This window comes from Taudactylus pleione, unplaced genomic scaffold (genome assembly GCF_031769625.1).
Source record: "Taudactylus pleione unplaced genomic scaffold, aTauple2 ptg000609l, whole genome shotgun sequence".
In the NCBI taxonomy this organism is placed as follows: Eukaryota; Metazoa; Chordata; class Amphibia; order Anura; family Myobatrachidae; genus Taudactylus; species Taudactylus pleione.
The window spans coordinates 2,618,639-2,646,467 of NW_028285011.1; the positions used below are offsets into that span (position 1 = coordinate 2,618,639).

The 27,829-nt window shown below is 40.1% G+C and overlaps 1 protein-coding gene across 2 annotated transcripts in view; it reads left to right on the forward strand.

The window, feature by feature from the left end:
- The window catches only part of GABRB3 (gamma-aminobutyric acid type A receptor subunit beta3), a 224,982-nt gene that overhangs the window by 129,317 nt on the left and 67,836 nt on the right, over positions 1–27,829 (forward strand). For both annotated transcript variants that reach the window (XM_088454039.1, XM_088454040.1), the window contains exon 4: positions 4,527–4,747. In XM_088454039.1, the coding sequence (XP_088310165.1) occupies positions 4,527–4,747 (221 nt within the window). The remainder of the gene's footprint in view (positions 1–4,526; positions 4,748–27,829) is intronic.

The following is a 27,829-nucleotide window of genomic DNA, read 5'->3' on the forward strand; positions in this document are numbered from 1 at the left end:
AGCACAACACAGCCAGCCCCTATGGACTTTGGAGGAGTGCACACACCCCCTATGGACAACAACAGCACAGCACAACACTACACTGCACTACACTACACTACACAGCCCAGCCAGCCCTAACTCCCACCCTCCCTCTTCACTGTCCACAGCCGAGTGAGAAAATGGCGCCGACGCGGGTACCTTATATTGAATCCAAAACCCGCGAGACCCGGAAGGCGGGATGATGACGTTTTGCCTCGATTTCAGATCCGAGTCAGGCGGGAAAAGTCGAGCCTGACTCGGATCGGGGGGGTTCGGATTTCAGAAATCCGAACCCGCTCACGCCTAGTCTTAACACACAAGCAGCCAACACATATCTCACTGATATGTGCAGGCTGCTAGCTCAGGAGAGATTTGCAGAGAGAAAACACTGCAATCTCGGGTGAGTAATCTCCTGCAAAACGAGATACTCAGGAGAGATATCTCGTTCTGCTTCACCATCGGCCAACTCGTTTAGCCTCAAATCACCTGTTGGTAAATTTGGTTAAAAAAAGGGGATTAAATCACTCGAGTTTTGGCGAGTAAAAAGCGAGATAAATCACTTTGAAAATCGGGACCATCTCGAATCTTAGTAAATTTACCCCCTACTCTCAAAACCAAAATGAAAGTGAGGGAGCATTATAATGTGAGTTCTTATTTCTTTATTTGTTCATTAGACACATTTTTTTTACATAAAAATGCATATACTGTAGTCAGGATAAATTGTCAATTTTAAATGTGCTTTAAATATCAAAACATGACCAAATTCTATGTCAGCCTGTATTTTGCCTTCACATCAATATAATTCCCATATTATAGTGTTTATGCAATAGGGTGTGGGTTGACTATTCAAATGGTATCCCTGTGAATATGTCCTGGTTTTTATTTTTGAAATATAGCAACCCTAACTTTGTGGCATAATGTACATTGGGGCACTATTGTGTGGCATGTGAATTTTGCGCACTGTGTGTGGCATAATGTGAATTGGGGGAATTATATTAGAGTACATAAACTGTAACATTGATTATATTAATGTTATGTTACTGAATTTATGTTATTGTTATATTACTGATGTGTATATATAACTGTATTTATCAGCTTTAACGATGCATCCCAAATTTTGCCCTCCAAAATTAAAATGTGCCCTCACCAGTGGTCAGCACCCCTCAAAAAATCCTATAGTAAGCATGAGTAGTAGTACCAAGTCCAACAGCTCCCTCTCAAGTTGAATAATCTTCTAAAAGGTTTTGCATAACCACTAGTTTCAAATCAGCGCTCCTATCAAATCATACATCTAGTTCACGCTACATTGATTCACATGTTACATTGTTTCATTGCTAGCACAATCTTGCATTTCAATACATTGGGTGATTTGCTAATGCTTAAATTGATTTGCTAATGCTTAAATTGATATTCCAAACCAACCTACCATTTGTTAATGTTGTAGTAAATAAACATGCAATGTATTTACTTTCGATATGTCAAGCGTGCTTGAATTGTTTGGAAAATAAAATCCAATTACTAAGCATTTGGGAAAAAAAAAAGTAATTTTCTTTTGTTCCAAGCCTGGCTGTAAGTACAATGAAGCAATTTACTTTAAAATGCTTGTGAAGTAAACCGGCTGCAATGTTCGTTTGTATTTCAAGGTGTTTTTCAAACCATTGTACAGTAGAAATTAATTACTTTTGCAGCACACAGGGGAAACCCCATAGTTCGTCAATACATATCATTTCTCACATTGTCATAAATGCAAAAACTGAATGAATCTGTTCTATGAAACAGGACTTTACATTTTTTTCAATTATCTAAAAAATATTATATATGAATGAACCAGTCACCTGTAAAATAACACTTTTGTGAGTTAGTAGAACCACAGAAGGGATATTTATTTTTCACATGATTTTCTTATATATTTTTAAGAGCGGTTCCAGATAATGTAAAAAAATATATAAATAAAAATACTTTTCCATGTTTGTTCCTATAGAGTAGTGTTTGGCTTATTTCATCCATAGATAAGTACCCCAAAATGTAAACAGCCAATACTTTAAATTATGTGGCAACTTTACATGCTCTTTGTTAAAGATCTGATGCAGGTATAGACACTCTTGTTTACACCTTATTTGTAGCAGTTTTATTTTTCTTGAAGGTATGTTGTAACTGCAAAGCATTTATGCATCCCAACACGGGTGACATTCAACTACAATTTCCAAATGACAAATTATTTGAAGAGATCACCTATTTTTATGTTTTGCAGGTAGCAATATGGCTATCCACAGTGCTCTTGTTGGTCATGTTTTCTCTACTGTAAGGATATAATAATGCCCTTATTGAATAGCTGCAACCTGTGTTTAAATCTTATGACTATGATTTGTATGTTATATTCCAATGTTTTCGCTTAAATAGATTTTTAGAATAAATAAATAAATGTTACCAGATTTCTATGAACTCTCCAATGAGGGGAAAATAATTCTGCATTGGTCTACATAGCATCCATATTTATTCTGATGTCTGAAAATAACATAAAAACACCTATCTGTAAGATCATATCAGCAGGCAGGTTCTTACAGATGTTACAAGCTATAAGAATCAAAGCTGACAATAAATCAGGAAGAAACTGGGGGCTGCAGGTAAAGGCTTGGCGTCACATGTTGACTTGTCTGTAAATTGACTTGGGTTCCCTATATAACCAGGTAGTTGGGTTTTTTCTATCATTTAGTTAACATTACAAAGAGTTCTTCTGTGGAAGCTTGTTTGTAAGGGTGGGTACACACTTGCACGATATCTGCCTAATTTGGGATATATCGTGCAGTGTGTATGCCAGACTGCCCGCTTCCATGGGTCGCATGCAATATCGCATGTGGTGCAGTGCACATTAATGAAGGAAGGAACGACACATCGGCCCGTCGTTCATTGAAAGTTCCTAATGTGTACTGGCAATCTTGCATGGTCTGGGGTGAAGGTAAATTGCCCCGACCACCGGCAAGATTGCCGATCAGACAAGTGTGTACCCGACATTAGATTACAAGTAAAATCTGCCTGCAAAAGCAGTCAGCACGATGTGCAGTGTGTTTAATGCCTGGGGTGTTCAGTGATATATGGTTGTGTTCACCGTGACCAAGGCTATTCAAGTCATTTGTGGCAGTTGCAGTAAGCAACACCCTAATGTGTCCTTCCTACTAAATTGAAATCTATGATGTCCTACTAAACTGATATCTATGATGTCCAGCCGCTAAATTAAACTTAGTATTAATAGTAAAATAAAGCATTAAAATGCGGGTCAATGTGTTATCATTCTTTAGTTATACTGTAGGAGCAAAAACATACTTTCCTACTATCCCTGAATGCCGAGCGACTCACAGATTTTGGGAGTGTTCCTGGACTCCCTCTCATATGTATCCACTTTCCCTTGTCTGTGGGCCTGATTCTCTACTGATGCATATGCGTGAGCAGTACTCAACAGTCTGCCGATTGCGTGTGTATTAGCAGTTGCGATCCAAGCTGAATCTGGCCCTGTGTCCCCAGGCAAGACCCGAACGTATGTAAGTGTGAGCAAAACATTGCATCCCAAGTTAGTGAGGTGAAAGTTTTGTCATACTTTACTGATGTTGGTTAATTTGAAATTAAATCTCACTTTTCGATTTGCCATGGAAATTATTTTATTTTCTTAAAAACCTTTTTTAAAAACAATGTAAGCTAGATTTAGTTTTCTAATTAGAGGATATTCCATATTTTAGTGTTTAGCAAAGCTGATTAAAAAGCCTGGGTGACATTGAACACTACATATTACCTCTATCATTCATATATTAAACTCTTATGAGTCACGGTGTGAATTGTCCCTCAGGTGGCGTCATGCTTAGAGAAAGAAGGGCATAGTAAAATAGCAGGAGGGTTTTTGGAGATGACTTAAGATGGTACATCACCCCTGTTCATAATTTTACTTCTTGGGTTTAGTTGTCTATTAAGTTCTAATGTTTCCAACTTATTATTATCTTTTATCTTAATTTTCATAATATCTTTCATTATAATATTAGTTAACTTATTACCTTAAAAACAAATGAATGAAGCACCAGTTCTCATCTCCGCACATCTAGTGTTTGTTACATTTTCACTGCAATCACAAAATATGAACAAATACATTTTCATCCTGGAACACTTAGTTTCCCAAGTTCTGAAAATGCAATCTTTGAGCTCCAGCTTTGCCTCGCCTTCCCGCAGAACACCTCTCTGAATACTACAGTATACGGAAATTCTACATAGGGAATTTAGTTGGGACAATAATGGTCAACAGTAGAGTGTCCCAGTGCATATAGTTGCATTAGCATCCGATTGACAAAGACATCCACATTCCGAATGCAATCACATACAGAGCTGTGTGCAAGTCAGAATCAGACCCTATCTTTATGAAAATGAGTTGGGACATATGCATTGATCCCTAAAACTGTGTTTCCTGAATAACCTGTATGGAGCTTAATGTGACATTTACTGAATAGTGTCTCTTCTCTTTGCAGGATTATACTTTGACAATGTATTTTCAGCAATACTGGAGGGACAAGAGGTTAGCCTACATCGGAATTCCTCTCAACCTTACTCTTGACAACCGAGTGGCAGATCAACTCTGGGTTCCTGACACTTATTTTCTAAATGACAAAAAGTCTTTTGTACATGGTGTTACAGTGAAAAACCGTATGATTCGCCTTCATCCAGATGGGACAGTTTTATATGGCCTAAGGTCAGTAGCTTAGTGACAAAAGTTACATTATTATTATCAATGTTTAAGGGTTTAAGGGATATTATGTTGAATGATTTCTTCTTGAAAAATCCAATGGAGATATCTATTGTGCACATAAATAGATATGGTTACAGTACATTAAGCCAATGCACAATTATTCATAAATGACACTTCCCTGTTGATGTGGGATTCAGTTAGCTTACTGACAATCATAATGTCAACAAGCAGGATTTCGGCAGCAGTATGTCGGCAGACAAACTTAATATATAAAGCTTAAAGCATTTTAATAGTATCAACTGTCTACATGCTGCTTTACCAAACACAGCAAGAACCAGTTACTGTGCATCGGAGGCACTAGACTGCTACTGTAACCACACAGGATTTGGTTTTACATACACACAAAGTTGCAGATGAAGCACAATGGAATTTGGCGTTTTAGATTCTTTTTACATAGATTCGGACTCCGTCACACACAGATGTACAAATGTCACAAGCCCCAGTGGTCTGTGAATTCTAGCAATGCAGTTTTATCTCTTCCAGTTGTTTTATTTATGCAAATAAGATACATTTTGAGCAAAAAAGATGCTCGGCAAGGTCAAGTTGCCCGAGAGGGGCTATTTGGCGCAACGGATGCCACAGTATAAAAGGACAGCTTTCTATGCTTTGATTAGAGTAGATGCATATTCCAAGGGGTATATTTACTAAACATGAATATTAACCAGTTGTGATCGATTTTAAAATTGATAACAATTGATCAAAATCAATCAACATAAATCACACATTTACTAATACTTAAAAAAAACAAATCAAGTTTTGTCTTTTAGTAAATGTGTGATTTAGCTCCAGAAACACAGCATCGATGTTGATTAAAATCGACTTTTAGTAAATATACCCTCAAGTGTCGTGAAGTCTACAAGATGAAGTCAGCATCATCTGAGGAAATTATTCTGTTTTAAGACCTACAGTATGTTCTGCAGAAATGGGTTACGGAACATATTTGTATTTATAATGCATGTCCATTAATTTCAGCAGAATTCTAGAGATTCTTGAACGGAATGACATAGAGTGCTTGTCTTCAGCACTATACTATTTGTTCAGACATTCAAGAGGGCTTTTAGGCCATAAGCATATTATTCCACAACACAAAATTGACAAGGTCTTATGAAAATGCTAACAATACTACAGCAATGTTGTTCTTCAGCAGGAACTTGAGATCTTGTTGGGGCTTATTGAAACCAGATGTATGCAAACATTTTTGCCCTCTTGCAAAAATTCTTCTGTGAAACCAGATGTATGTAAAGTAGTCCATAACCAGCAATTCAACATTATGTATTAACCACTTAACTGGCTAATATTTTTTCCAAAATTGTCCCCAAAATTGTCATTTTTTTTATTATCAATTTTTTTTAACAAAAATGTAAAATCAAGTTTAAATAACTATATAATTTACATAATGTGATAATTGAGGACATTTTTGATAAAAAAATAATAATTTTATAATTTAAAGAAAACCAAAAACTTTACAGTGTTAGCAGGGGAAATTGGGGTGGCAGCACGTGTGTGTGTATCTATCTATATATCTGAAAGTCCCTCGGCAGTGACTGTGTGCTAAGTGTGTGACAGACAGTGGATGCACCAGAGGTGTGGCGCAGTCTAAAATTCAAGTGGCAAAGCCAAACCAACTGCCACCACAAACGCTGCTAAGCATCACCGGCTGGGACTCACTGTCTGTTGGTGTGGCTACCCTATTTGAATTTTGGACTGTCACACACTTACCACAGAGTCTAAGGGGTAAATTCACTAAGAATCGAGTTTGGTCAAGTTGCCAATCTCAGGAGAGTTTAGGCATGATTTTCAACTCGCAAATTGACTAAAGGCAAAGTTGGGTGAGTTAGAGAGAGATTTCTCTCATCTCACTCGTAAAACTCGGGTGAGATAGCAAACTCGAATCTTATCACCATCGGGCAAACTCGGAAGTACTTTTCACCTAATAGATACTGGGCCTGATTCAGAGCCGCTCGTAAGCGGCCACTCATTCGCTCCGAGCGATGTTCGCACATCTGTGCATGCGTATGGGTTGTAATGCGCATGCGCCAACCAGTCAATGCGGTCGGAAATCGTGTGCTCGCAAAATAGCGAATGCCATCTAATTTGAGTGACAGAATGAGGCGTTTGTGGGTGGTAACAGGGGAAGGTGCTTGAAAACGGGGAGTGGAGATCCGAACGCAGGCGTGCCAAAAGGTCAAAACGGGCGTTTAATGGGTGTGCATAATTAACTAAGCAGCATCATCGACCACGTCACTTGGTTGTCTTTTAGCCTGAACTGCTCGCATGATTGCGGTAGGAAAATGCTACCACAAGAATAGCGAGCAGTTCATACGCCTTTCGATGTACTCGATTAATCTAATAAATAGCGGAGATGACGTATGATGCGAGCGGCCAAGGGGCGTCTTTACAAAATAGCGAGCGCATGTTTCGTTCGCTCGTTCAGACATAGAGGCGTCAACAGACCGCAAAGAGCGAGTGCTCAATTTAAATAGCCAGCCCCTTTTTCAGAACGAGCGTCCGCAAATAACGTCCGGCTCTGAATCAGGCCCACAGCTCACAAATTTACCAAGAATCGAGATGACAATCTCGGGTGAGGTGCCTGCAAATTCTCTGCCAAATTGAAGTTTTAAACACTCACCTCCAAAGCTCCGAGTTTGGCTGAAACATACACAATGATTTGTGTATGTTTCTGCCTGTAAATTGTTAAATATATTTATTTAAAAAAATTACATAGGGTTCCCCCCCCAAAAAGCCTAACCTATTACAAGGAACAAAACGAGTAGGGTTCCACTGTAATTTAGGCTGCAGGGCCAGTTCTGGTTTTAAATATAGGGGGGAGAAAATTGCGTAGGGTCCCCCATTATTAAAACCAGCACCGGACCCAAAACAGCCGGGCTGTAATGCCATAGCCCGAAGACCCTATTACCAGGGCTCCGTGGCCAAAGCATTATCAGCCCAAGCCGCTTAGGCCAAGCAGGGGATCTCAGGGGAAGTGGGGACCCCTGGAGTGTTGGGTACGGGGGTAATAAAGTGAAAAATAGACTGACCCCTACGCAATTCCCCCCCCCCCTATAATTAATACCAGTACTGGCCCTGGAGCCTGGTGCTGGTACCTAAATTACGGTGGAACCCTACTCGTTTTGTTCCCTGTAATTTTAGTTACCAGGACTGGCTGGCAAGTCCGGGTCTGGTTAAGCTTTATGGGGGGGACCCTATTTCATTTTTTTAATAACATTTAACCCATTTTTTATAGGTCTTAACACACAAGCAGCCAGCACATATCTCACTGATAAGTGCAGGCTGCTAGCTCGGGAGAGATTTGCAGAGGGAAAACACTGCAATCTCGGGTGAGTAATCTCATCTTCACCTGCAACTCGGGGGAGATATCTCGATCTGCTTCACCATCAGCCAACTCACTTTCAGCTAAACTCACTTCTTAGTAAATTTGCAAGATGAAAAATGGGAAAATCACCCGAGATTCGGCGATGCAAATCGAGATTTAAAACAAAACTAAACTCGACCACTCTCGACTCTTAGTAAATTTACCCATAAGGATGAGCTGTGGGACTTTCCAAACTATATATATATATATATATATATATATATATTTATATATATATTATACACTAGAGATGGAGAGATGGACGGGTCCAGTTCTCAGAGAAGTGAAAAAACAACCGAGGGGTTCCGAGTCAAACCGGGTTCCGGTTCGGATCTTCTCACGGTTCGGAACTCGGATTTAAAAAACTAACTTGGGTTTTGGATTGCATGCTAATAGGTCAAAATGACATAATTTTAGCAGGTTTTTATATTTTAATTTTTCTCTAATAACAATACAGATTCAAAACCAAAACATGAAGATGAATCCAGATCCAAAACCTAAATAAGGGGGTCGGCGCACATCTCTAATATGTGTGTATGTGTATATAAGTATATTTGTGTGTGTATGTATATATATATATATATATATATATATATATGTGTGTGTGTGTGTGTATACAGGGGCGCCGAGAGCGGGGCGGGTACTAATTACCCAGGCCCGAGCTTGCTGGAGGGTCCCGGGTCCAGTGCCCCCCCCTTCCTTTTACATCACATGCTGGGCTGCACTGGGAGACTGCTTGCGGCTGCTAAGCAGCAGCTACAGCAGTCTCCTATGTCTGTGGGGGGAGCGATCACATTGATCGTGTCCCCCCAGCGCGAAGTGCGCTGCAAAGATTTTATCTTTACTGGGTTTTTTTTTTTTTTACCTAATAGGGTGCGGCCACGCCTCACCACATTAGGCCACTCACGCCGGCTCTTGGTGTGTCTGTATGTATATATATATATATATATATATATATATATATATTGTTCTTGTCATCCGCCACCATGCTAACTTTAATCAAACAAAGACATTTTTATCTAAATTGAAGCCAACTTCTGTTGTCGCATGTTTTATTTTCATAGATAAGTTTGTTATGTATATTAATCATTAAAGAGGTTAAACCGCTTCAATATTAACTGTTAGTGCATTTAAGAAAGAAATTAGCCTTTACTGTGTAACAAGGAATTTGGGAATCTATTATTGCGGCCCTCTAAACCTTGATATAAAGATATGTGCTAATGATAACGACGACAGATCAGTAAAATAATTTTTTCTTACAAGAAACAATTACTTTCACACCCCTAAAATAAGTATCTAGTTCCAATGTTAGAGCCTGAGCTAGTGATCACAGAAAGCAGGATGACAATGACTGTGAGGTCCCTCTGTAAGTGGCAACCAGCACAAGGCTATGCCAAGCTGGGCTTGTCACACTGCAACAGGGAGACCTGCAGCATGAAATCCCCCTAATAACTAATACCCCTGAATAGCATTAATGCTATTACTGACACTCTTTGAATTATTGGTGCTGGTCATTAGCAAAATGTGGAAAACAGAGTTAGTACTATTGTGGAACAAAAATTACAGCCTTGGGAATGCTGGTGCTTATAGTACTACTTGATTGACTTTAAGTAAATTTAATTGATTTTGAGGGGTAAGTTCACAAACATCTAATGCTCCTCTAGCCATGCTGAATGTAAAGTGCATTCAGAATGCTTCGCTTTCTCCACATTTTGTTATGTGACACCCTAATTCCAAAATGGAATAAATTAATTTTTGTCCTGAAAATTCTACATACAATACACCATAATGACAACGTGTAAAAAGTTTATTTTGAGATTTTTGCACATTTAAAAAAAAAAAAAAAAACGAAGAAATCACATTTACATAAGTATTCACAACCTTTGCTCAATATTTTGTTGTTGCACCTTTGGCAGCAATTACAGCCTCAAGTATTTTTTAATATGTTGGCACAAGCTTGGCACACCTATCTTTGGGCAGTTTTGCCCATTCCTCTTTGCAGCACCTCTCAAGCTCCATCAGGTTGGATGGGAAGCGTCGGTGCTCAGCCATTTTCAGATCTCTCCAGAGATGTTCAATTGGATTCAAGTCTGGGCTCTGGCTGGGCCACTCAAGGACATTCACAGAGTTGTCCTGAAGCCACTCCTTTGATATTTTGGCTGTGTGCTTAGGGTCGTCACCCCAGTCTGAGGTCAAGAGGTCTGAGGTCAAGGTTTTCAACCAGGATGTCTCTGAACATTGCTGCATTCATCTTTCCCTCTATCCTGACTAGTCTCCCAGTTCCTGCTGCTGAAAAGCATCCCCACAGCATGATGCTGCCACCACCATGCTTCACTGTAGGGGTATTGGCCTGGTGATGGACGGTGCCTGGTTTCCTCCAAATATAATGCCTGGCATTCACGCCAAAGAGTTCAATATTTGTCTATAATGGGCTGAGAGTCCTTCAGGTGCATTTTGGCAAACTCCATATGGGCAGCCATGTACTTTTTAGTGAGGAGGATTCCGTCTAGCCACTCTACCGTACAGGCCTGATTGGTGGATTGCTGCAGAGATGGCTGTCCTTCTGGAAGGTTCTCCTCTCTCCATGGAGGAATGCTGTAACTCTGACAGAGTGACCATTGTGTTCTTGGTCACCTCCATGACTAGGGCCCTTCTCCCACGATCGTTCAATTTAGACGGCCGGCCAACTCCAGGAAGAGTCCTGGTGGTTTCGAACTTCTTCCATTACGGATGATGGAGGCCACCGTGCTCATTGGGAACTTCATAGCAGCAGATATTTTTCTGTACTTTTCCCCAGATTTGTGCCTCGAGACAATCCTGTCTTGGAGGTCTACAGACAGTTCCTTGAACTTCATGCTTGGTTTGTTCTCTGACATGCATTGTCAAGTGTGGGACCTTATATAGACAGGTGTATGCCTTTCAAAATTCTGTCCAGTCAACTGAATTTACCACAAGTGGACTCCAATTAAGCTGTAGGAACATCTCAAAGATGATCAGTGGAAACAGGATGCACCTGAGCTCAATTTTGAGCTTCATGGCAAAGGTCGTGAATACTTATGTACATGTGATTTCTTAGTGTGTTTTTTTTTTTATTAAATTTGCAAAAATCTCAAAAAAACTTTTTACACGTTGTCATTATGGGGTATTGTGTGTAGAATTTTGAGGACAAAAATTTATTTATTTCATTAACAAAATGTGGAAAAAGTGAAGCGTTGTGAATACTTTCCAGATGCACTGTATATTCACCCCTAGCTATTAACCTTCTATATGCTTGTTCTCTATATTTTAGACCATTGTTTTTCAACCCTGGTCCTTTCCAGACCACCGAGCAGGGGCACAGGTGTGTTACCAACTGTCACATTTTAAAGATCCACAGGTTACCTGAAAAACATGAACTGTTTGGCGTTCTGAGGGCCGAGTTTGAGAACCACTGGTTTAGACATATCTTTAGGCTTCAGTCTGGGCTGCAAAGATGAGGACGTCTTTAATACAGTTCCATAGTGTGTTTAGTAATTTGGGGTCTATTTACTAAGCCTTGCTGCAAGATAAAGTGGAGAGAGTTAAAGTACCAACCAATCAGCTACTAACTCATTTTTCAAACACAGCCTGTAAAGTGAAAGTTACGAGCTGATTGGTTGGTACTTTATCTCTCTTCATTTTCTCGCTCTCCAAGGTTTAGTACATAGACCTCTTTGTATGATGAATACAAGGCCACCTCTGCCTTCCTGGTCTGCCAACAAATATGTCCCTTTGTTGTTAACCCCAAAACACATAAATTAACGTATAAATGCGCATTAATCTCTAGTAACCGATTAGTGATCAGCTTTAATTGATCTAGTGCATTTTATTTTATGCAATGAAAGCAAATATCTGTTCGGTTTACTAATTTAACACATATGCACTTTATAATTATGAATAAAAAAGTGCAGAGATTTCAATGATTAAATCAGGTATTACATTTATACATTGTACTTGTGTCTAAATACATTTGCCATCATTGTATCTATAGAAATCACTTAAAAGCAATGTGCTTTTAGGAACAATTGATAAAACTAAATCTATTTGGAACCTTTTTCCATTTCCATTAAATTCTAATCTTTTGAAAATAAAATTGAAGTGACAGTATTTTTTAAATTGCTTAGTTCAGTAGTTGAATAATATCAAGGTAGCATCTTATACTTATAAATAAAGCTTTCAGATACCAGGGTACATTGCTTACTTGTCATTGTGTTCATTATTACCCTCATGAAAAGTTACTATTTCTCCTGCTCATTCATAGTTCATGTGCAAGAGTCAGCACTTACAGACTCAATATGTGATATCTTAGAATTTGTTCATAGCGAGATAGCCTAGCTCTGTATTTCTGATCTCCCTCTCACCTCTCTCTTCTCACGTCAATGCCACGCCGCCTCTGCTTTCCTGGTCTGCCAATCTATACATTGGTTCGCTGCAGAATCCAACCCTCATCTAAAAGCCATCAGCCATTACACTTCAAATATTGTAATCTTGGCTCTAAAGAGTGCTCAGAGTAGAATATTAAGGAACAGGATGGATGGAATTAGTGTAGGTACAAAACCTGCACCTGAGGCCTGTAGGAAAAAATGGGCTAATTTGCTGCAATTTTGTGCTTTTGTAGTGGGGCTTATTACCATTCATCATGGATGACATAAGGCTATGGTGCCACCACCGTCCAGTATGTTCTTCATGAACATATCACTAGATATACGATTAATACATAAAACAGCTGATGGGCACATTACTAGACTTAAACTGGTTTATGAGGACATAAATGGATTATGAAGTATAGTTAGGCATAAAACTGTAATTAGTATACTGTATATTTGCTGTTGGGCATATTGTTGGAATAAACCTGTTGAATGGCATATTACTGGGCACATTTCTGTTTATACACAGAATTTAAATGGATAATGAGCATACTATTGGACAGCTTTCTGCTTTCAGCCAAATTACTACTAGGCTTTATTTATTTTGTTTATTAATTATTATTTATATGGCACTTGCATATCATGCAGCAGTTTTCAGAGAATATTTAATAATTCACATGCACAAAGATTAATTTGATTGAAAGCCAATTGATTTACCAGTATGCCTTTAGAGTGTAGGAAGAAACCAAAGCATTGGGAGGAAATCGTCACAAACACAGAGAGAACATATAAACATATAGGACCTTGGTTGTAATTCAACCTATTCAATGCTAGCCACTGTGCCATCATGGACTCATAAGTACTAGGGCTGATGAGATTAATAATGAGTGCAGTAGTGCTAATTGATATATTACTGAGCATTTTAGTGCTGACTGGAATATTACTGGATATATAAGTATTATTAGTACTGCTGATGGTCATATTATTAGCATGATTCTACTGCTGACAATAGTGTTGATACATTACTAGTGCTGGTTGTAATTTTTATTATAGTACTAGAATCAATTCACATTGTTATTGTTGGGCATTTTGTCACTACTGCCATTTTATTATACTGCAAAATACTATGACTGCTCTAGCTGTATAATGTGGTATAATATGGATACTTTTGTGTATGTAAGTAGCGTAGGTAAATTTGGCTGTATCATATGTAGGTTATTGTGACTGCTTAATATGGGGAATTAAAGTGGCTTTACAATATGTGTATTATTGTGTCTGTAATGGCTCATTAATATACTGTATAATCCATTGTTGTCCTGTGATATGCAGAGTAGGTGGGTAACTGCGATGAAGTGACTTTCTAGAGGACAGTGGGTACAACCATATTTACCTACTTTTTGCTGTTCTCCTCCAGGAGTTCTGAGAGCGGTAGGTCGGAGGTGTTGATGTGGGGAGTGTGGCAATGTGACTTGCATTATCATAGCCCTGCGCCTTATGCAGAATTCCATAATTCACGATTCGCCACAAAGTGGGCAAGATTTGAGAGGATGGACTACTCTCCCGGATCTCACCGATATTCAGGAGTCTCTCAGATGTTCTGGGGTCCTAGGAAAGTATGGGTAGTACAGACAGAATCGGTATATTATACCGACGGACCTAAGCCCTTTGAATGAAATATCGATGCCGGAAGGCTGGCAGATGGAGATCCCGACAAGGCAAGTATTAACCCTATCCCTACCCCTCTCCCCCCCTAACCTTAACCCTCCCTTAGTGGTGCCTAACCCTAACATCCCCCCTAGTGCCTAAGGCTAACCTCCCCCCAGGGGTACCTAAACCTAACCCCCCCCCTCCCTGAACCCTAAACCTAACCCTCCTGGGGGGGTGCCTAGCCCTTAACTCCCCATGGGGGTAACACTAATCCTCCAGGGGGGTACCTAACCCTAAGTCTTTCCAGGGAGTCCCTAACCCCCCCCCCTTGCACGGCTAACAGCTCCTGACACCCGGCTTAGCTACGTTTGGTGTGCCGGGAATCGGGATTTCGGCGTGGGTCTAATGATTGGCTTTGGTATTTAGACTGGAAAAAAAATTGTAAATTCTGCTCTGCACAATAACTAAGATGCTGCTCAGTAAAAATGTGATCCCCACCACATACAAATAATTTAGACAAAAAACAATATACCAAGCGCAGATTCTTTAGGGTACCAATATCTTCTATCAAAAGTCAAAAGTCCGTGAATCTAAGATCACCATGTATCAGTCAAATCAAACAGAGTCCTCTTTTGATGCTGGTCCTCTTTAACTTGTTCCTCAAAGAGAAGGAAGAAGAAGACCATGTAATAGATGTGGAGGGATTCGACAAAATAAAGATATCCTTACTCACATCTAGTTTTTTTATGTCCGTCTTTCTTCAATTTCCCTTCAGGATTGTTGTGCGCCCTTGATTAGGAGCTCTCCAATGATCAATAAGTCCTCAAAAGCAGTCACACTAACACGTTTCGGCTCTCAGCCTTCCGGTTATCTCCTCCACTGAGTCGCTGCCTGACTGCCAGGGAGAACGCTGCAGCTCCAGGAGAGAAAGGAGATAACCGGAGAGAGCAACCACTATAAGCACTTTGGAATTACAGCTCCCAGAGCACACCAAGACTAATGACCACTTCTGGTTTCGGACCCCGGTAAAAACGCAATGTACTATCAGAAAACCAAAGTGTTTCATCCAGGACCATCGTTATAGCCACAAAAACCTGTGTGGACTATTCTACCTGCCCATTTAACATTCTCAATAGAGGAACTTATGCGGGGATCGTAGAAACGGAACTGGGACTTCCAGTTTTCGGACCGGAAGTGCCTCCAGCTTGCCTTAAACAGGACTGCTATTTAAGGAACTGTGTACAACCATCCCTCTATGCCTTGAAAAAGAGTTTATGTGTTAGCCCAGAGGAGTTGCTGTCTGGTGGTGTACTCCTTTTTTTTGGTTTCCTGTCCACGGACTGGAGGTATGACCTTCACCTTCATATATTTTTTGGGGTCACTCTCCTTTCTGTGACAGGTCAATCCACCCCCATTTTCAGAGAGCGATTTAGTAGTTTTTATATATTAGATTTATTTCTGTTATCTTCATGTTATAAATGAAAATTTACTTCATAAAATACTATTGGAGATTTCATTTTGGATATACTAAAGATACATTTACAGGAGTCTACGCATCTATACAGCTGTGAGTATTGGTACGCACAACCCTTCTACTCACTAAAGATACCGCTACAAGCTTCACATTATTGTGTTTTACTGTAAGTGAGGTACGATACCTCCATCTTTATGCTTTGCCATTTTGGAGCACTGTATAAAAAAGGGGTCAATTACACATCAAAGAAAGATCGACTTAAAGAAACCTTTACAGGAGTCAACCCCCTCGCTAAATAGTGAGTGGGGGTACGCTCTGTTTATATTTGCCATCTATTATCAATTTTAGTATTGTATAGAGGCACTTTCTGATATATGTTAATTTCTTTTCATGTACCAATGTGAGCACATCACCACTGAAAATGTATCGCATATCAACCACTATAGGAACCTAAATCCTCAATGCAGCTAAGTATACATCTATTTGCTCCGATTCCTAAAATTCAGATGACATAGGTACTAAGCGCTATCATACACATCATATTTTTTTAACACTTCTATATCCATTCTCTGGATCTTTGGGATAGATGCATTTGATGTGAAGAAAGCTGCATTGTGTCTTAAGTGGAGCGCCACAAATTCTTTACACAATTGTTTTAGAAAGCAGCAGGGTGGTTGTGGTGACACTGGCGAGAAGCAGGGTGTTGAGGTGAGATGCAGAGGCCTGTGGTGTGATGCAGGTGGCTGCGGTGAGAAGCCGGGTCCTCTGGTGAGATGCAAGGGGCTGTGGTGAAATATAGGATGCTGCTGTGAGGTGCAGGGGGCAGGAGTAGGAAGTAGGAGACTGTTGTGAGATGCAGGGGGCTGTGGCGAGGTGAAATTGCTCCCGTGCGAAGCCAGGGCAGCTCACTAGTATTACCTATATTATAGATTTCTGACAAAGCGTGACACTAGCGTAGGGCATGATACCGTAGGGCATGACTGATATGGTACATTTCATTTGTATGCATATCCACTTTAACCAGTCTGCTGCACATGTGCACAATCTCACTGATCAAGTTCATCATCAGCGCTGACTTTATTTCAAGTGGCAAGTATTTTCATTTGCTTGTTCAACTGGGAATACATATGGACGATATTACACAGATTACAATTTCATTTAAAACGGCATAGAACAAAATATATATTTTTTAAACTATTACATTATAGTCTCAGATGTTAAGTAAACCATAAACAATGAAAGAATAATGTAAAAATAGCTCTGTATTGTGTGTAACTGTTAGTGTAACAGTTGGAGAAAAGCAATGGAACATACCTCCAATAGCTAATCATTGTCTGTAACAGAAAAAAATCAATGCACCATGTTGCCTGCATAGTAAAAATACATTTTAATTTGCTAAAAATAACAGTAACCTTAAATAAAACAAGAATGTAGAAAAGCAGCAAACAGGAAATGGAAATAAATATTCAATGGACCATGCAGCATTTCTTTTTCACAGCTGCCTATTATAGGTATCTGGCCACCTTTTACACAGCTGCCTATTATAGGTAACTGGCCACCTTTTACACAGCTGCCTATTATAGGTAACTGGCCACCTTTTGCACAGCTGCCTATTATAGGTAACTGGCCACCTTTTGCACAGCTACCTAGTATAGGTAACTGGTCACCTTTTACACAGCTGCCTATTATAGGTAACTGGCCACCTTTTGCACAGCTGCCTATTATAAGTAACTGGCCACCTTTTGCACAGCTGCCTATTTTAGGTAATTGGCCACCTTTTGCACAGCAGCCTATTATAGGTAACTGGCCACCTTTTGCACAGCTGCCTATTATAGGTAACTGCCCATCTTTTGCACAGCTGCCTAGTATAGGTAACTGGCCACCTTTTACACAGCTGCCTATTATAGGTAACTGCCCACCTTTTGCACAGCTGCCTATTATAGGTAACTGGCCACCTTTTGCACAGCTGCCTATTATAGGTAACTGGCCACCTTTTGCACAGCAGCCTATTATAGGTAAAAGGCCATCTTTTACACAGCAGCCTATTATAGGCAGGCCCGGCGACGGGGTATTTAAGGGTACACCTGTACCGGGCCCCACGGCCCAGAGGGACCCCGAGGTCCAAAGTGCACAAAATGGGGCAGTGGGCTCACTGCTCCAATGGGTGCACTGCAGTCTCCATCAGGACCCATACCGACCACCGCCATGCACCACGTTTGTAACCTGGCCCAGGGGCCGGGCATCGCTGGGAGCTCAGATGCTACCCGGGCTGGGCGTGACCTTGCAGTTGGCAACGCAGTGGCATGACGTCCTAGGTCACGTTGCCAGATCCGTACATCATCTGGTACAGCCACAACTGTCACTGAAGGAGCATGTGTGCCTGCTGTACACACATGCTGACTCGGCAGGCTGCGGATGGGGCTGGGAGCTGGAGGCTGAGGATGGGGCTGGGAGCTGGAGGCTGCGGAAGGTAATAGGAGCTGAGGAAGGTGCTAGGAGCTGAGGAAGGTGCTAGGTCCTGAGGGTGGTGATGGGGGCTGATGAAGGTGATGGGGGCTGAGGATGGGGACAGAGGAAGGTGATGGGGCTGTGGAAGGTTATAGGAGCTGAGGAATATGATGGGGCTGAGGAAGGTGATGGAGACTGAGGATGGTAATGAGAAGCTGAGGGCTGACAAAGATGATGAGAGGCTGAGGGCTGACAAAGGTGATGAGGGGCTGAGGACTGAAGATGGCTGGCTGCAGACTACTTCCCTCCTACCCCTCAGGCATCCACAGCACTGTCAACAAGAAGACCTTGGAAGAGACAGCAGACAAGAACTACCGCCTGTATCATTAGTGACCTGTGGTTAGCCATAGTGTATTTTTACATTACTTAAAGTCTGGCATATCTTTTTTTTTTTAATCTTTTTATTGAACAGCAATAGAACAATTATACATTGTACAATCCAAGAGTTAAATAAAATAAAATTATCTGATAAACAACTAGTCTGTTTCTTGGAACAAACGATATACAAAATTACTGTTAATTTTTAACATTTTTGGAAATTAGAACAAACATAAATTGAAATTATTTCAGAATACATAAAAACAAAGTACCTGAATATAGTTTAGTATATAAAATTACATATACTGTAGAAAGAATCAATATAATACACCGTATATAAGTCCAGTATAATATATAATCAATATCATTCAAACTGCACAACCTATACACCCAGTATAAATGGTGATTAATATTTTAATTAACATTTTATCACACCAACATCGATATATCAGCCCACCACTATATCACAATGTAGGAGTACATTGGGAGAAAAGAGGGTGAGAATAAAAGAGTAGAAGAAACTAAAAGAAGAAAAGGCGGAAGGGAAGGGAAATCAATGACAAAAGGTGAGGGGTATATTGTACGGGGGAGTTTCACAGAGAGGGACACACATATATAGTAATAACAGGAGTTATTTTAAATGATACGTCTTAGCATAAACCATTCCGTGTGTTCAAAAACCTTCCATATGTTATTTTGAATCTGGGTTGGCAGACATTGTATATATGGTTCCCACTTTTTGGAGAAAACCTGCACTCCTTTTTCGATATTAAAATAGCCATACGTCTCTCTGCATAAATAACCTCCAGCAGCGCAGTTTTCCATTCCGTTAGTGTAGGTGCTGATCTTAAGATCCAGTACTTAAGAATAAGTTGTTTAGCCACTGTAACCATAACCCTCAAAGCGGGTTTCCATGGATCTAAGGAGGACTCAGTCTCCCATATTGAAAATTCCGCAAAAATAACAGCTGCCACATTTTTGAATAGTTTAAGGTGTAGCGTGGTGTTTAGATAGTACAGAATTTTATTCCAAAATCTATGGATCTTTCTGCAGTACCAGAGGTTATGCGAGAGAGAAGCATTAGAACAGTTACATTTTACACAGTTTCCCTCCTCCAATGGCACAAAATGTTTCCTTTGGGTAGGAGACATATATGTATGATTTAAAATTCTGAGGTGAATTTCTTGAAGTCTTGCTGACTTAAGGCAGGGTAAAACACAATCCAAATTCATAATAATTGGCTCCAAATCGTACAATTCGGGTATTTCTGTGTGCCAAGCATCCGCAACTGCTGACCAAGCATGTATAGGAATTTCTATCAGATATTTATAGAGATGAGCTATTCTAAATTTGGTTGAACGACATAGGAGTAAATTGTGACCCATTGTGTCTGTGTTAACTGAGATCCATTAAGGGTTATCTAATGATTGAATAAAATGGCATACTTGTAGAAACATAAAAAATTGTGAACGAGGGATATCAAATTTATCTTGTAATTGTATGAAGGAGAGCAGATTGCCACCTGGATCGAATACATCTTTAATGGACATGATACCCTTTTGGTTCCACATTTTAAAGAGAGGAATGTCAAGTGAAGGGAAAAAACATGGGTTACCCCATAAGGTGATGTAAGGAGATGAAAAAGGATTCTTCCCTAAATGTGTGTTAACCTTCAGCCAAGTAGTGTAAGTGTCCCAGAATAAAATGTTAGAGCGAAACATCATAGGAATGTGTGTTTTGGGGGAATGTAGCAAAGCTGCTGGGGCATAGGGGTAGAATAACGCTTCCTCCAAGGCAAGGTTAGTATAGTGGTTGGTATGTAATAGCCAGTCTGTTATGTATCGGAATAGAGCAGCCTTCGCAAAGGCAGAGATGTTTGGGATGCTCAGCCCTCCATTTTTTTTCGGTAAATAAGTTCAGGAACGTGGCATTCTAGGCTTCTTGTATTGCCAAATAAATTTAAAGAAGATTAACGAAAACAGATATATTGAAGTTTACGCAAAAGTAAAGTTTGTAAAAGATAAGCTAGTTTCGGGAACACCACACTCTTTATCACAGTTACTCGTCCGAGTAGAGAGAGTTTAAGATCTTTCCAATTCTGGAGTTGGGAGTTTAATTTATTCAGCAGTGGAGAGAAATGAATAGCATATAGAGATGATAATTGGGCTGGTATAAATATACCTAAATATTTTAATTTATGTGTTGCAATTGTGAAAATAGAAGCAATATGAGGATATGTGGCTAGGAATGTAGATGCATTAATAGGGAGTAATTCAGATTTGCTAACATTGATGCGATAGCCTGCGAATGAGCCAAACGTGATAGTTAGATCCAGAAGTGCAGGGATGGATTGTAGGGGGTCAGATAGAAAAAGCATCATATCATCTGCAAATAAAGACAATTTACATGTTTGGTTTCTGATATTAATATATTTTATCTCCGTTTTTTGTCTTATTGCTATCGCCAGTGGTTCTAGCGCTATCGCAAACAGGAGTGGAGAGAGCGGGAAACCCTGTCTCGTCCCTCTCTGTGTGCAAAATGCAGGTGATAAATATCTATTAGTGAGAATCTGGGTAAGGGGAGAAGTGTATAAGGACCACATGACTTCAGTAAAAAGGGTGGGTATGTCAAAATGACGCAAAGAATCAAACAGGTGATCCCAGGTTACCAGATCAAATGTTTTTTCTGCGTCTAGAGATAACAAGAACCTGGGATCACCCTTCTCACCGTCTTGTAGAGATTGTAATACCGAGAGGACCTTCCTAATATTTGTGAAGGAATTTCTGCCACATATAAATTCGGTTTGATCTGGGTGTATGATGGACGGGAGAATCGCCTTCAACCGTTCTGCCAAAATTTTTGTCAACTATTTATAATCTACGCTAAGTAGAGAAATGGGTCTGTACGAAGAAGGCAAAAGGGGGTCCCTACCTGACTTCGGTAAAACTTTTATAATGGCCGAATTAAAATATTGAGGAATTACTCTCTTATCCATTATGGAGTTAAATACATTGGTTAAAGTCTCTGTGATTTGGGAGTGCAACATTTTGAAAAATTCCCAACTAAGACTATCTGGGCCTGGGGACTTGAACGTCTTGAGGGATCTGACAGCCTGATCAACCTCTTCATGTGTAATTTTGCCGTTCAGATTATCAGCCTGTACCAAGGAAATCTGAGGCAGAATATGTGATTCCCAAAAAGCTTCTTTTTTAGTGATATTTATTGGGTCTTGGGAGTAGAGGTTTTGCTAGATAATCGCAATGTCTTTGCCATTGAATTGTGTGGCAGAGTTTTCATCTTTGAGCGCTGCAATATTGTTATGCAACTTGGTTCCCCTCAGCATATTTGATAGGAGCCGACTAGGTTTATAGCCGTGTCTAAAGAAATGTAGCTTACCCGAATATATGTATTTATCATCCATTTGAGTGAGGATTTGGTCAACGTGTAGCTTGCATTCATTATATGTAGTTCTAGTCAGTGGTGAGGGCGAAGCCTTTAGAGCTTGAAATGCAGATGTTAAGGACGCCTGTGCAGATCGATAAGTGGCGTCTTGTTCAGCCCTATATTTTGTCATGAAGGAGATAATTTCTCCCCTTATCACCGCCTTAGCGGTTTGCCAATATAAACATGGATTATCCTTATGTATTTGGTTATTAATTTCGTACTTGGCCCAGGCTGACTCTAGCATTGTTTTAAATTTAAGAGATGAAGCTAGTTTTGCTGGGAACCGCCATTGAGAATATGATCCTAAGAGGAATTTCCCCTGTACATCCACCCACATTGGTGCATGGTCTGAGATAGCTATAGATTCAATCGATGTGTCAATAATCATTGGGGATATTGAGTTAGATAAGTAAAAATAATCAAGCCTAGAGAAGGCGTTATGAGTGGCTGAATAGTACGTGTACTCTAGGTCAGTGGGATGTCTCGTTCTCCACACGTCTAATAAATTAAATTCTGCAGCCATATAATTCAAACCTACTTTTGGTTGTTTGGGGGAGTTATGAGAGCGAATTTTTTCTATCCAAAATTGGGGAAGCTACCAGATTGAAATCACCGCCTAGTATAATCTTAGAATCTGCGAAGGAGTATAATTTGTTAGTCAATCCTAAATAAAAGGTTTTGTCATATATATTGGGAGCATAGACATTACACAAGCAGTATCTAGTGCCATCTAGTGTGACATCCATAAGGATATATTGGCCATCTTGATCTACATCAGTGGAATGAATATCAAACTGAATACCCTTATGTATTAGGATTGCCACTCCACGTGACTTAGAATCATACGATGAAGACGCCAATACCTGGTGATGTAGTGTGTTTAGTTTGGCATGCTCTGTGGGAGTCAAATGAGTCTCCTGCAAATAGGTAATATCGGATTTAAGCTTAAGATATGTCAATATGCGCTTTCTCTTTACTGGCGAGTGAATCCCCCTGACATTCCAGGTGCTAAATCTAAGGTGGGAAGGCATCGCATGGTGTGGAAATTAGATAATGCAAGTAGTAGAAAATTATAGTAAAAGTAGGTGTACTCTCCGTAGTACCAGTACTTATTGAATGTGATCACGATGATGTGAATAGTGATACTAGTGTAAATATTAGACAGGCTGTGCAGGTCACAAGTTTTGTGACTCATACAATGTAAAAGAACAAACGGACATAGGAATATGAAAAAAAACAAATACATATACATAGAAATTGCAAGTCAAATGCAAACATATCACCCGAACTGTGATCAATGATCTCAGCCAATTGAAAAGAAAATAATATTAATAGTAACTGTGAAGCAACATCACAAGTATGTAATTATAACCCTGAATCAGGCTATAGACATATTTTAACAGTAGGAATAAAACCTGGTAAAAGCATCAAAGTGGGTATGTGACACCTTCCCTGGGTCAGTCATTATGGTCCATCGTGGAGAGATCAGAGGACTCTTTTTCTTCATTGAGGAAAGCCTGGGCGTCAGCAGCTTCTGTGAAATGTTTAGTGCCTTGAGATGAGAAAATGCGAAGTCCAGCTGGGAATAGGAGAGCGGAGCGAGTCCCTGATTTGATAAGTTGAGAGCAGATAGGGGACATGTTTCTGCGAGCTCTGGCAACCTCTGCAGTGTAGTCTTGAAATAAGAGAATGCATTGGCCATCCCACTGAATAGGACCTTTCTGTCAGGCAGTCGACCATATGAGATCTTTGTGACGAAAATGTAAGCATTTAAAGATAACAGCTTTAGGACGTGAGGTGTTAGAATCTCGGAAAGGGCCTAATCTATGTGCTCGTACGATTTTAAAGTTAGTTAGTTCAGCCAAGATGCCGAGTAACTCAGGTAGATTGGTTTGAAGAAATTTAGTGAGATCGGTGCCTTTAATTGTTTCCTTGAGACCCAGTAGTTGGAGGTTGTTGCGTCTGGACCTGTTTTCCAGATCATCTACTTTGGATAATAATTGTTGCTGAGTAGTCGACATGGTAGCAACTTGTTGTTTTAGTTCTGAAAGTTTATGAAAGTTGACCCCGATCCTATTCTCATTTTCACGTACTTGTGAGAGAGAATATATTTGTGTCTTAATATCAGCCAATGCTCCCATGAATTTGTCCGCTTGGTGTTGCAGTAGTGGTTCTACGGTTTCTTTGATAGCTCTGACGATCTCTGAATATGAGAGAGGAGCAGGAACCGAACTTGCTGGGGTATGGGTTGTAGCGGATTCAGAACTATGTGTATGATGCATGTCTTCCCCAGAGTCTGTGGATTGGTCTGTATGCTTATTGATGCCCCTGGCTAGGTTTGTCTTAGGGGTAGGATGTGGAGCCATGAATTTATCCATGTAGAGATTGAACGTAGGTTTCACCAGGGAATGGTAATTATTATTAAGGAGTATGTTGCTTAGAAATGGCTGTGATCACAAATAGGAGAACCCTTACATTTCAATTGATCATGAAGTAACTTGAACCATCTGGTGTTAGAAGTTGGTAGTGCAGCAATTCCCCAGAGTAAAGGAGATATATATAAGTATCACCAAATGTACAGTCAGCAGTAATTAGTATCAAGAGGGGTATATATTCAAGGAATTTCTGTGTGTAAGCAGCGTCTCTTATCCCCTATCCCCTATAGTGTGGTGTTACAGCTGGTAGCCCACAGTACCTTATCCACTATATCTGCAAAATGGCGCCGTCATTAAGGGGATCTTGTAGGGCACTAGCGTCTGCCCTCTATATTGCTGTGCGTTTGTGGGAACCCGTCCAGCGGCGTCCCGAGTGTTCCTCTCGCTGCTCGCGATTTCTGTTGCCGGCCCTGATTATAGGTAACTGGCCACCTTTTACACAGCTGCCTATTATAGGTAACTGGCCACCTTTTACACAGCTGCCTATTATAGGTAACTGGCCATCATTTGCACAGCTGCCTAGTATAGTTAACTGGCCACCTTTTGCACAGCTGCCTAGTATAGGTAACTGGCCACCTTTTGCACAGCTGCCTAGTATAGGTAACTGGCCACCTTTTGCACAGCTGCCTAGTATAGGTAACTGGCCACCTTTTGCACAGCTGCCTAGTATAGGTAACTGGCCACCTTTTACACAGCTGCATATTATAGGTAACTGGCCACCTTTTACACAGCTGCCTATTATAGGTAACTGGTCATCATTTGCACAGCTGCCTAGTATAGGTAACTGGCCACCTTTTGCACAGCTGACTAGTATAGGTAACTGGCCACCTTTTGCACAGCTGCCTAGTATAGGTAACTAGCCACCTTTTGCACAGCTGCCTAGTATAGGTAACTGGCCACCTTTTGCACAGCTGCCTATTGTAGGTAGCTGGCCACCTTTTATACAGCTGCCTATTACAGGTAACTGGCCACCTTTTACACAGCTGCCTATTATAGGTAACTGGCCACCTTTTGCACAGCTGCCTATTATAGGTAACTGGCCACCTTTTGCGCAGCTGCCTATTGTAGGTAACTGGCCACCTTTTACACAGCTGCCTATTATAGGTAACTGGCCACCTTTTACACAGCTGCCTATTATAGGAAACTGGCCACCTTTTGCACAGCTGCCTATTATAGGTAACTGGCCACCTTTTGCACAGCTGCCTATTACAGGTAACTGGCCACCTTTTACACAGCTGCCTATTATAGGTAAATGGCCACCTTTTGCACAGCTGCCTATTATAGGTAACTGGCCACCTTTTGCACAGTAACTGAAATTCCCTGTAGCTCAGCACCTGAGACAGATTGATACCCCTGTACAAAACCCATTGCAATCACAACCAACAACTGATGATTTTTGGCTAATTTTGCAATGAGCTAAAGCCACCTATCATTTTAGCCTGATCCTTGTAATATCTAGGTCTACTTATTAGTTCATATGTATATTATATATTTATTAGCATTAGTTTTTTATTAAATCTAGATCACTAGAAGTAATGGCTTGGTAAATTATGTGTTGTAATTTCTGTTGGCAAAATTATTTGATCCATAATTGTGGGTAGAACATAATACTGTACATGTTTAATTTCAGTGGTCTTTATTTCTTGATTATTTATGATATAATTTATGAAACATAATTGAAAGGCATGCCTAAGTACATTGGTTACATTTAATCTATCTCCTCTCTGTTACATCTTTTGATAGGTGAATAGAGAAGAGATGGAGACTATTATAGAGATTGCTGATCTAGCCGAGAGATGCAGGTATAATGCACATAACTGATTTACCAAAACTAATGATGGTGTCAGGAGTGGAGGACACAGGTTCATTAGGGAGCGGATTAATTGACTACATATAACTTTTAGTGAGGTATCTTTAGTGTTCATTGTCCATAATAGTTTTGTGCTACTGTTGATCTGTTTAATGGATTTTTGGTTCTAGAGCCGGTAATGACAATGCCTTGATACTGACCATTCTTTTGATTGCTGCCTGTCCCAACCTTTGTCTAACCCTAACCAATATAGTCTTCTGTACAGTTTGACAGGTGTCATAATATTTTTGGTGCCAGCTTCCATTGCAGAAAAAGACTTCAAACTGCACGCACTAGACCTGTGGGCAGCTGTGTACAGGGGACCATGTCCAACTATATGAGAAAGGGGGCTGCATTAGGCAAAGACCATGACTAACCTGGTTCTAGATATTTACTCAGGGAAATCAAAATCTATCACCTCTGATGATATTGATGGAGAAAAGAGGATCTAATAATTTCAGCACAAAAGTTTTCCATTTCCTTTTTTCACCCAGCCATTCTCCATAACCATATAATCCACCTCAACCACATAATTCATGACCCTAATCCAACCAAGCACACCCACAATGTTATATAATCATGCCTTGATTTTCCAAGCACCAATCTTTTCAAGAAATTAATAATCAGTACTGTTATACACTAACCAGTGTGGTCTATGAGAGCAAGTTTTATACACCCCCCTCCAGCATTTGCTTTGTTAGTACACTAATTTGCATCTGCATCTCTCAACAGTAATAGAGGACAGATTAATTAAAAAGATACAAGTGTGCGCACGCACGCACAGGGGGCCTGATTCAGCTTTGGGAATAGGGTGAGAATTAGCACTTAACTGTGTACCTGGACAAACCATGTTGCAATGCAAGGGGAGTGAAGACATACATTTTTTTGCATGTAGTGTAAATAAATACTGGCTTCTTTTGTATTTAGCCCACAAATGCTGCACAGCTTTATTATTACACTGCACTTTAGATGTCAGTTTGGGCACGTCCCCTCCAAATCTAATTCTCTCGGTTTCACCAAGATGATCAGATAAGTGAGATATTTCGCTCTATTTCTAAAGCTGAATCAGGCCCTGAGATTCATATATTTTATTTTCTCATGTATACCTAACAAGCATTCTGGCTCTGCCTCTTTATATGGCCAGGGTTGCCAAGATACCTGTTTCACCCCAGAACTGGGTGCTGTGGCTACATCGCACTGACTGTGAATACCAGGGATCTTTGCAGAAAATGTGTGTGGTTACTCACTGTTGGTATGCCCCTGCCCCTAGATCTAGTTTTGTACCCATTCCCCTCTTGGTGCCCCTGTATATGACAGAAAAAGCTGTAGTTTTAGTATTGAATACTGTATATTTTGGTAAATTCCTCACATTCCTTATCTACTGTCTCTTTAGTTTATACTGTATTACTCCTATGTTCTTTAACTGGCAATGGTCTTTCAGCTCAGGAATATTGAATAAAACTCCTCATAACAACCTGGTCATTAGTCTGCATTACTATAGGGCCATTCCATGTGACGGAATGGGACATTTGCATACATTTAAAATTAAGCCCCATTCCAGGAATAAGGTTGAATATTTAATCTAGAACTTT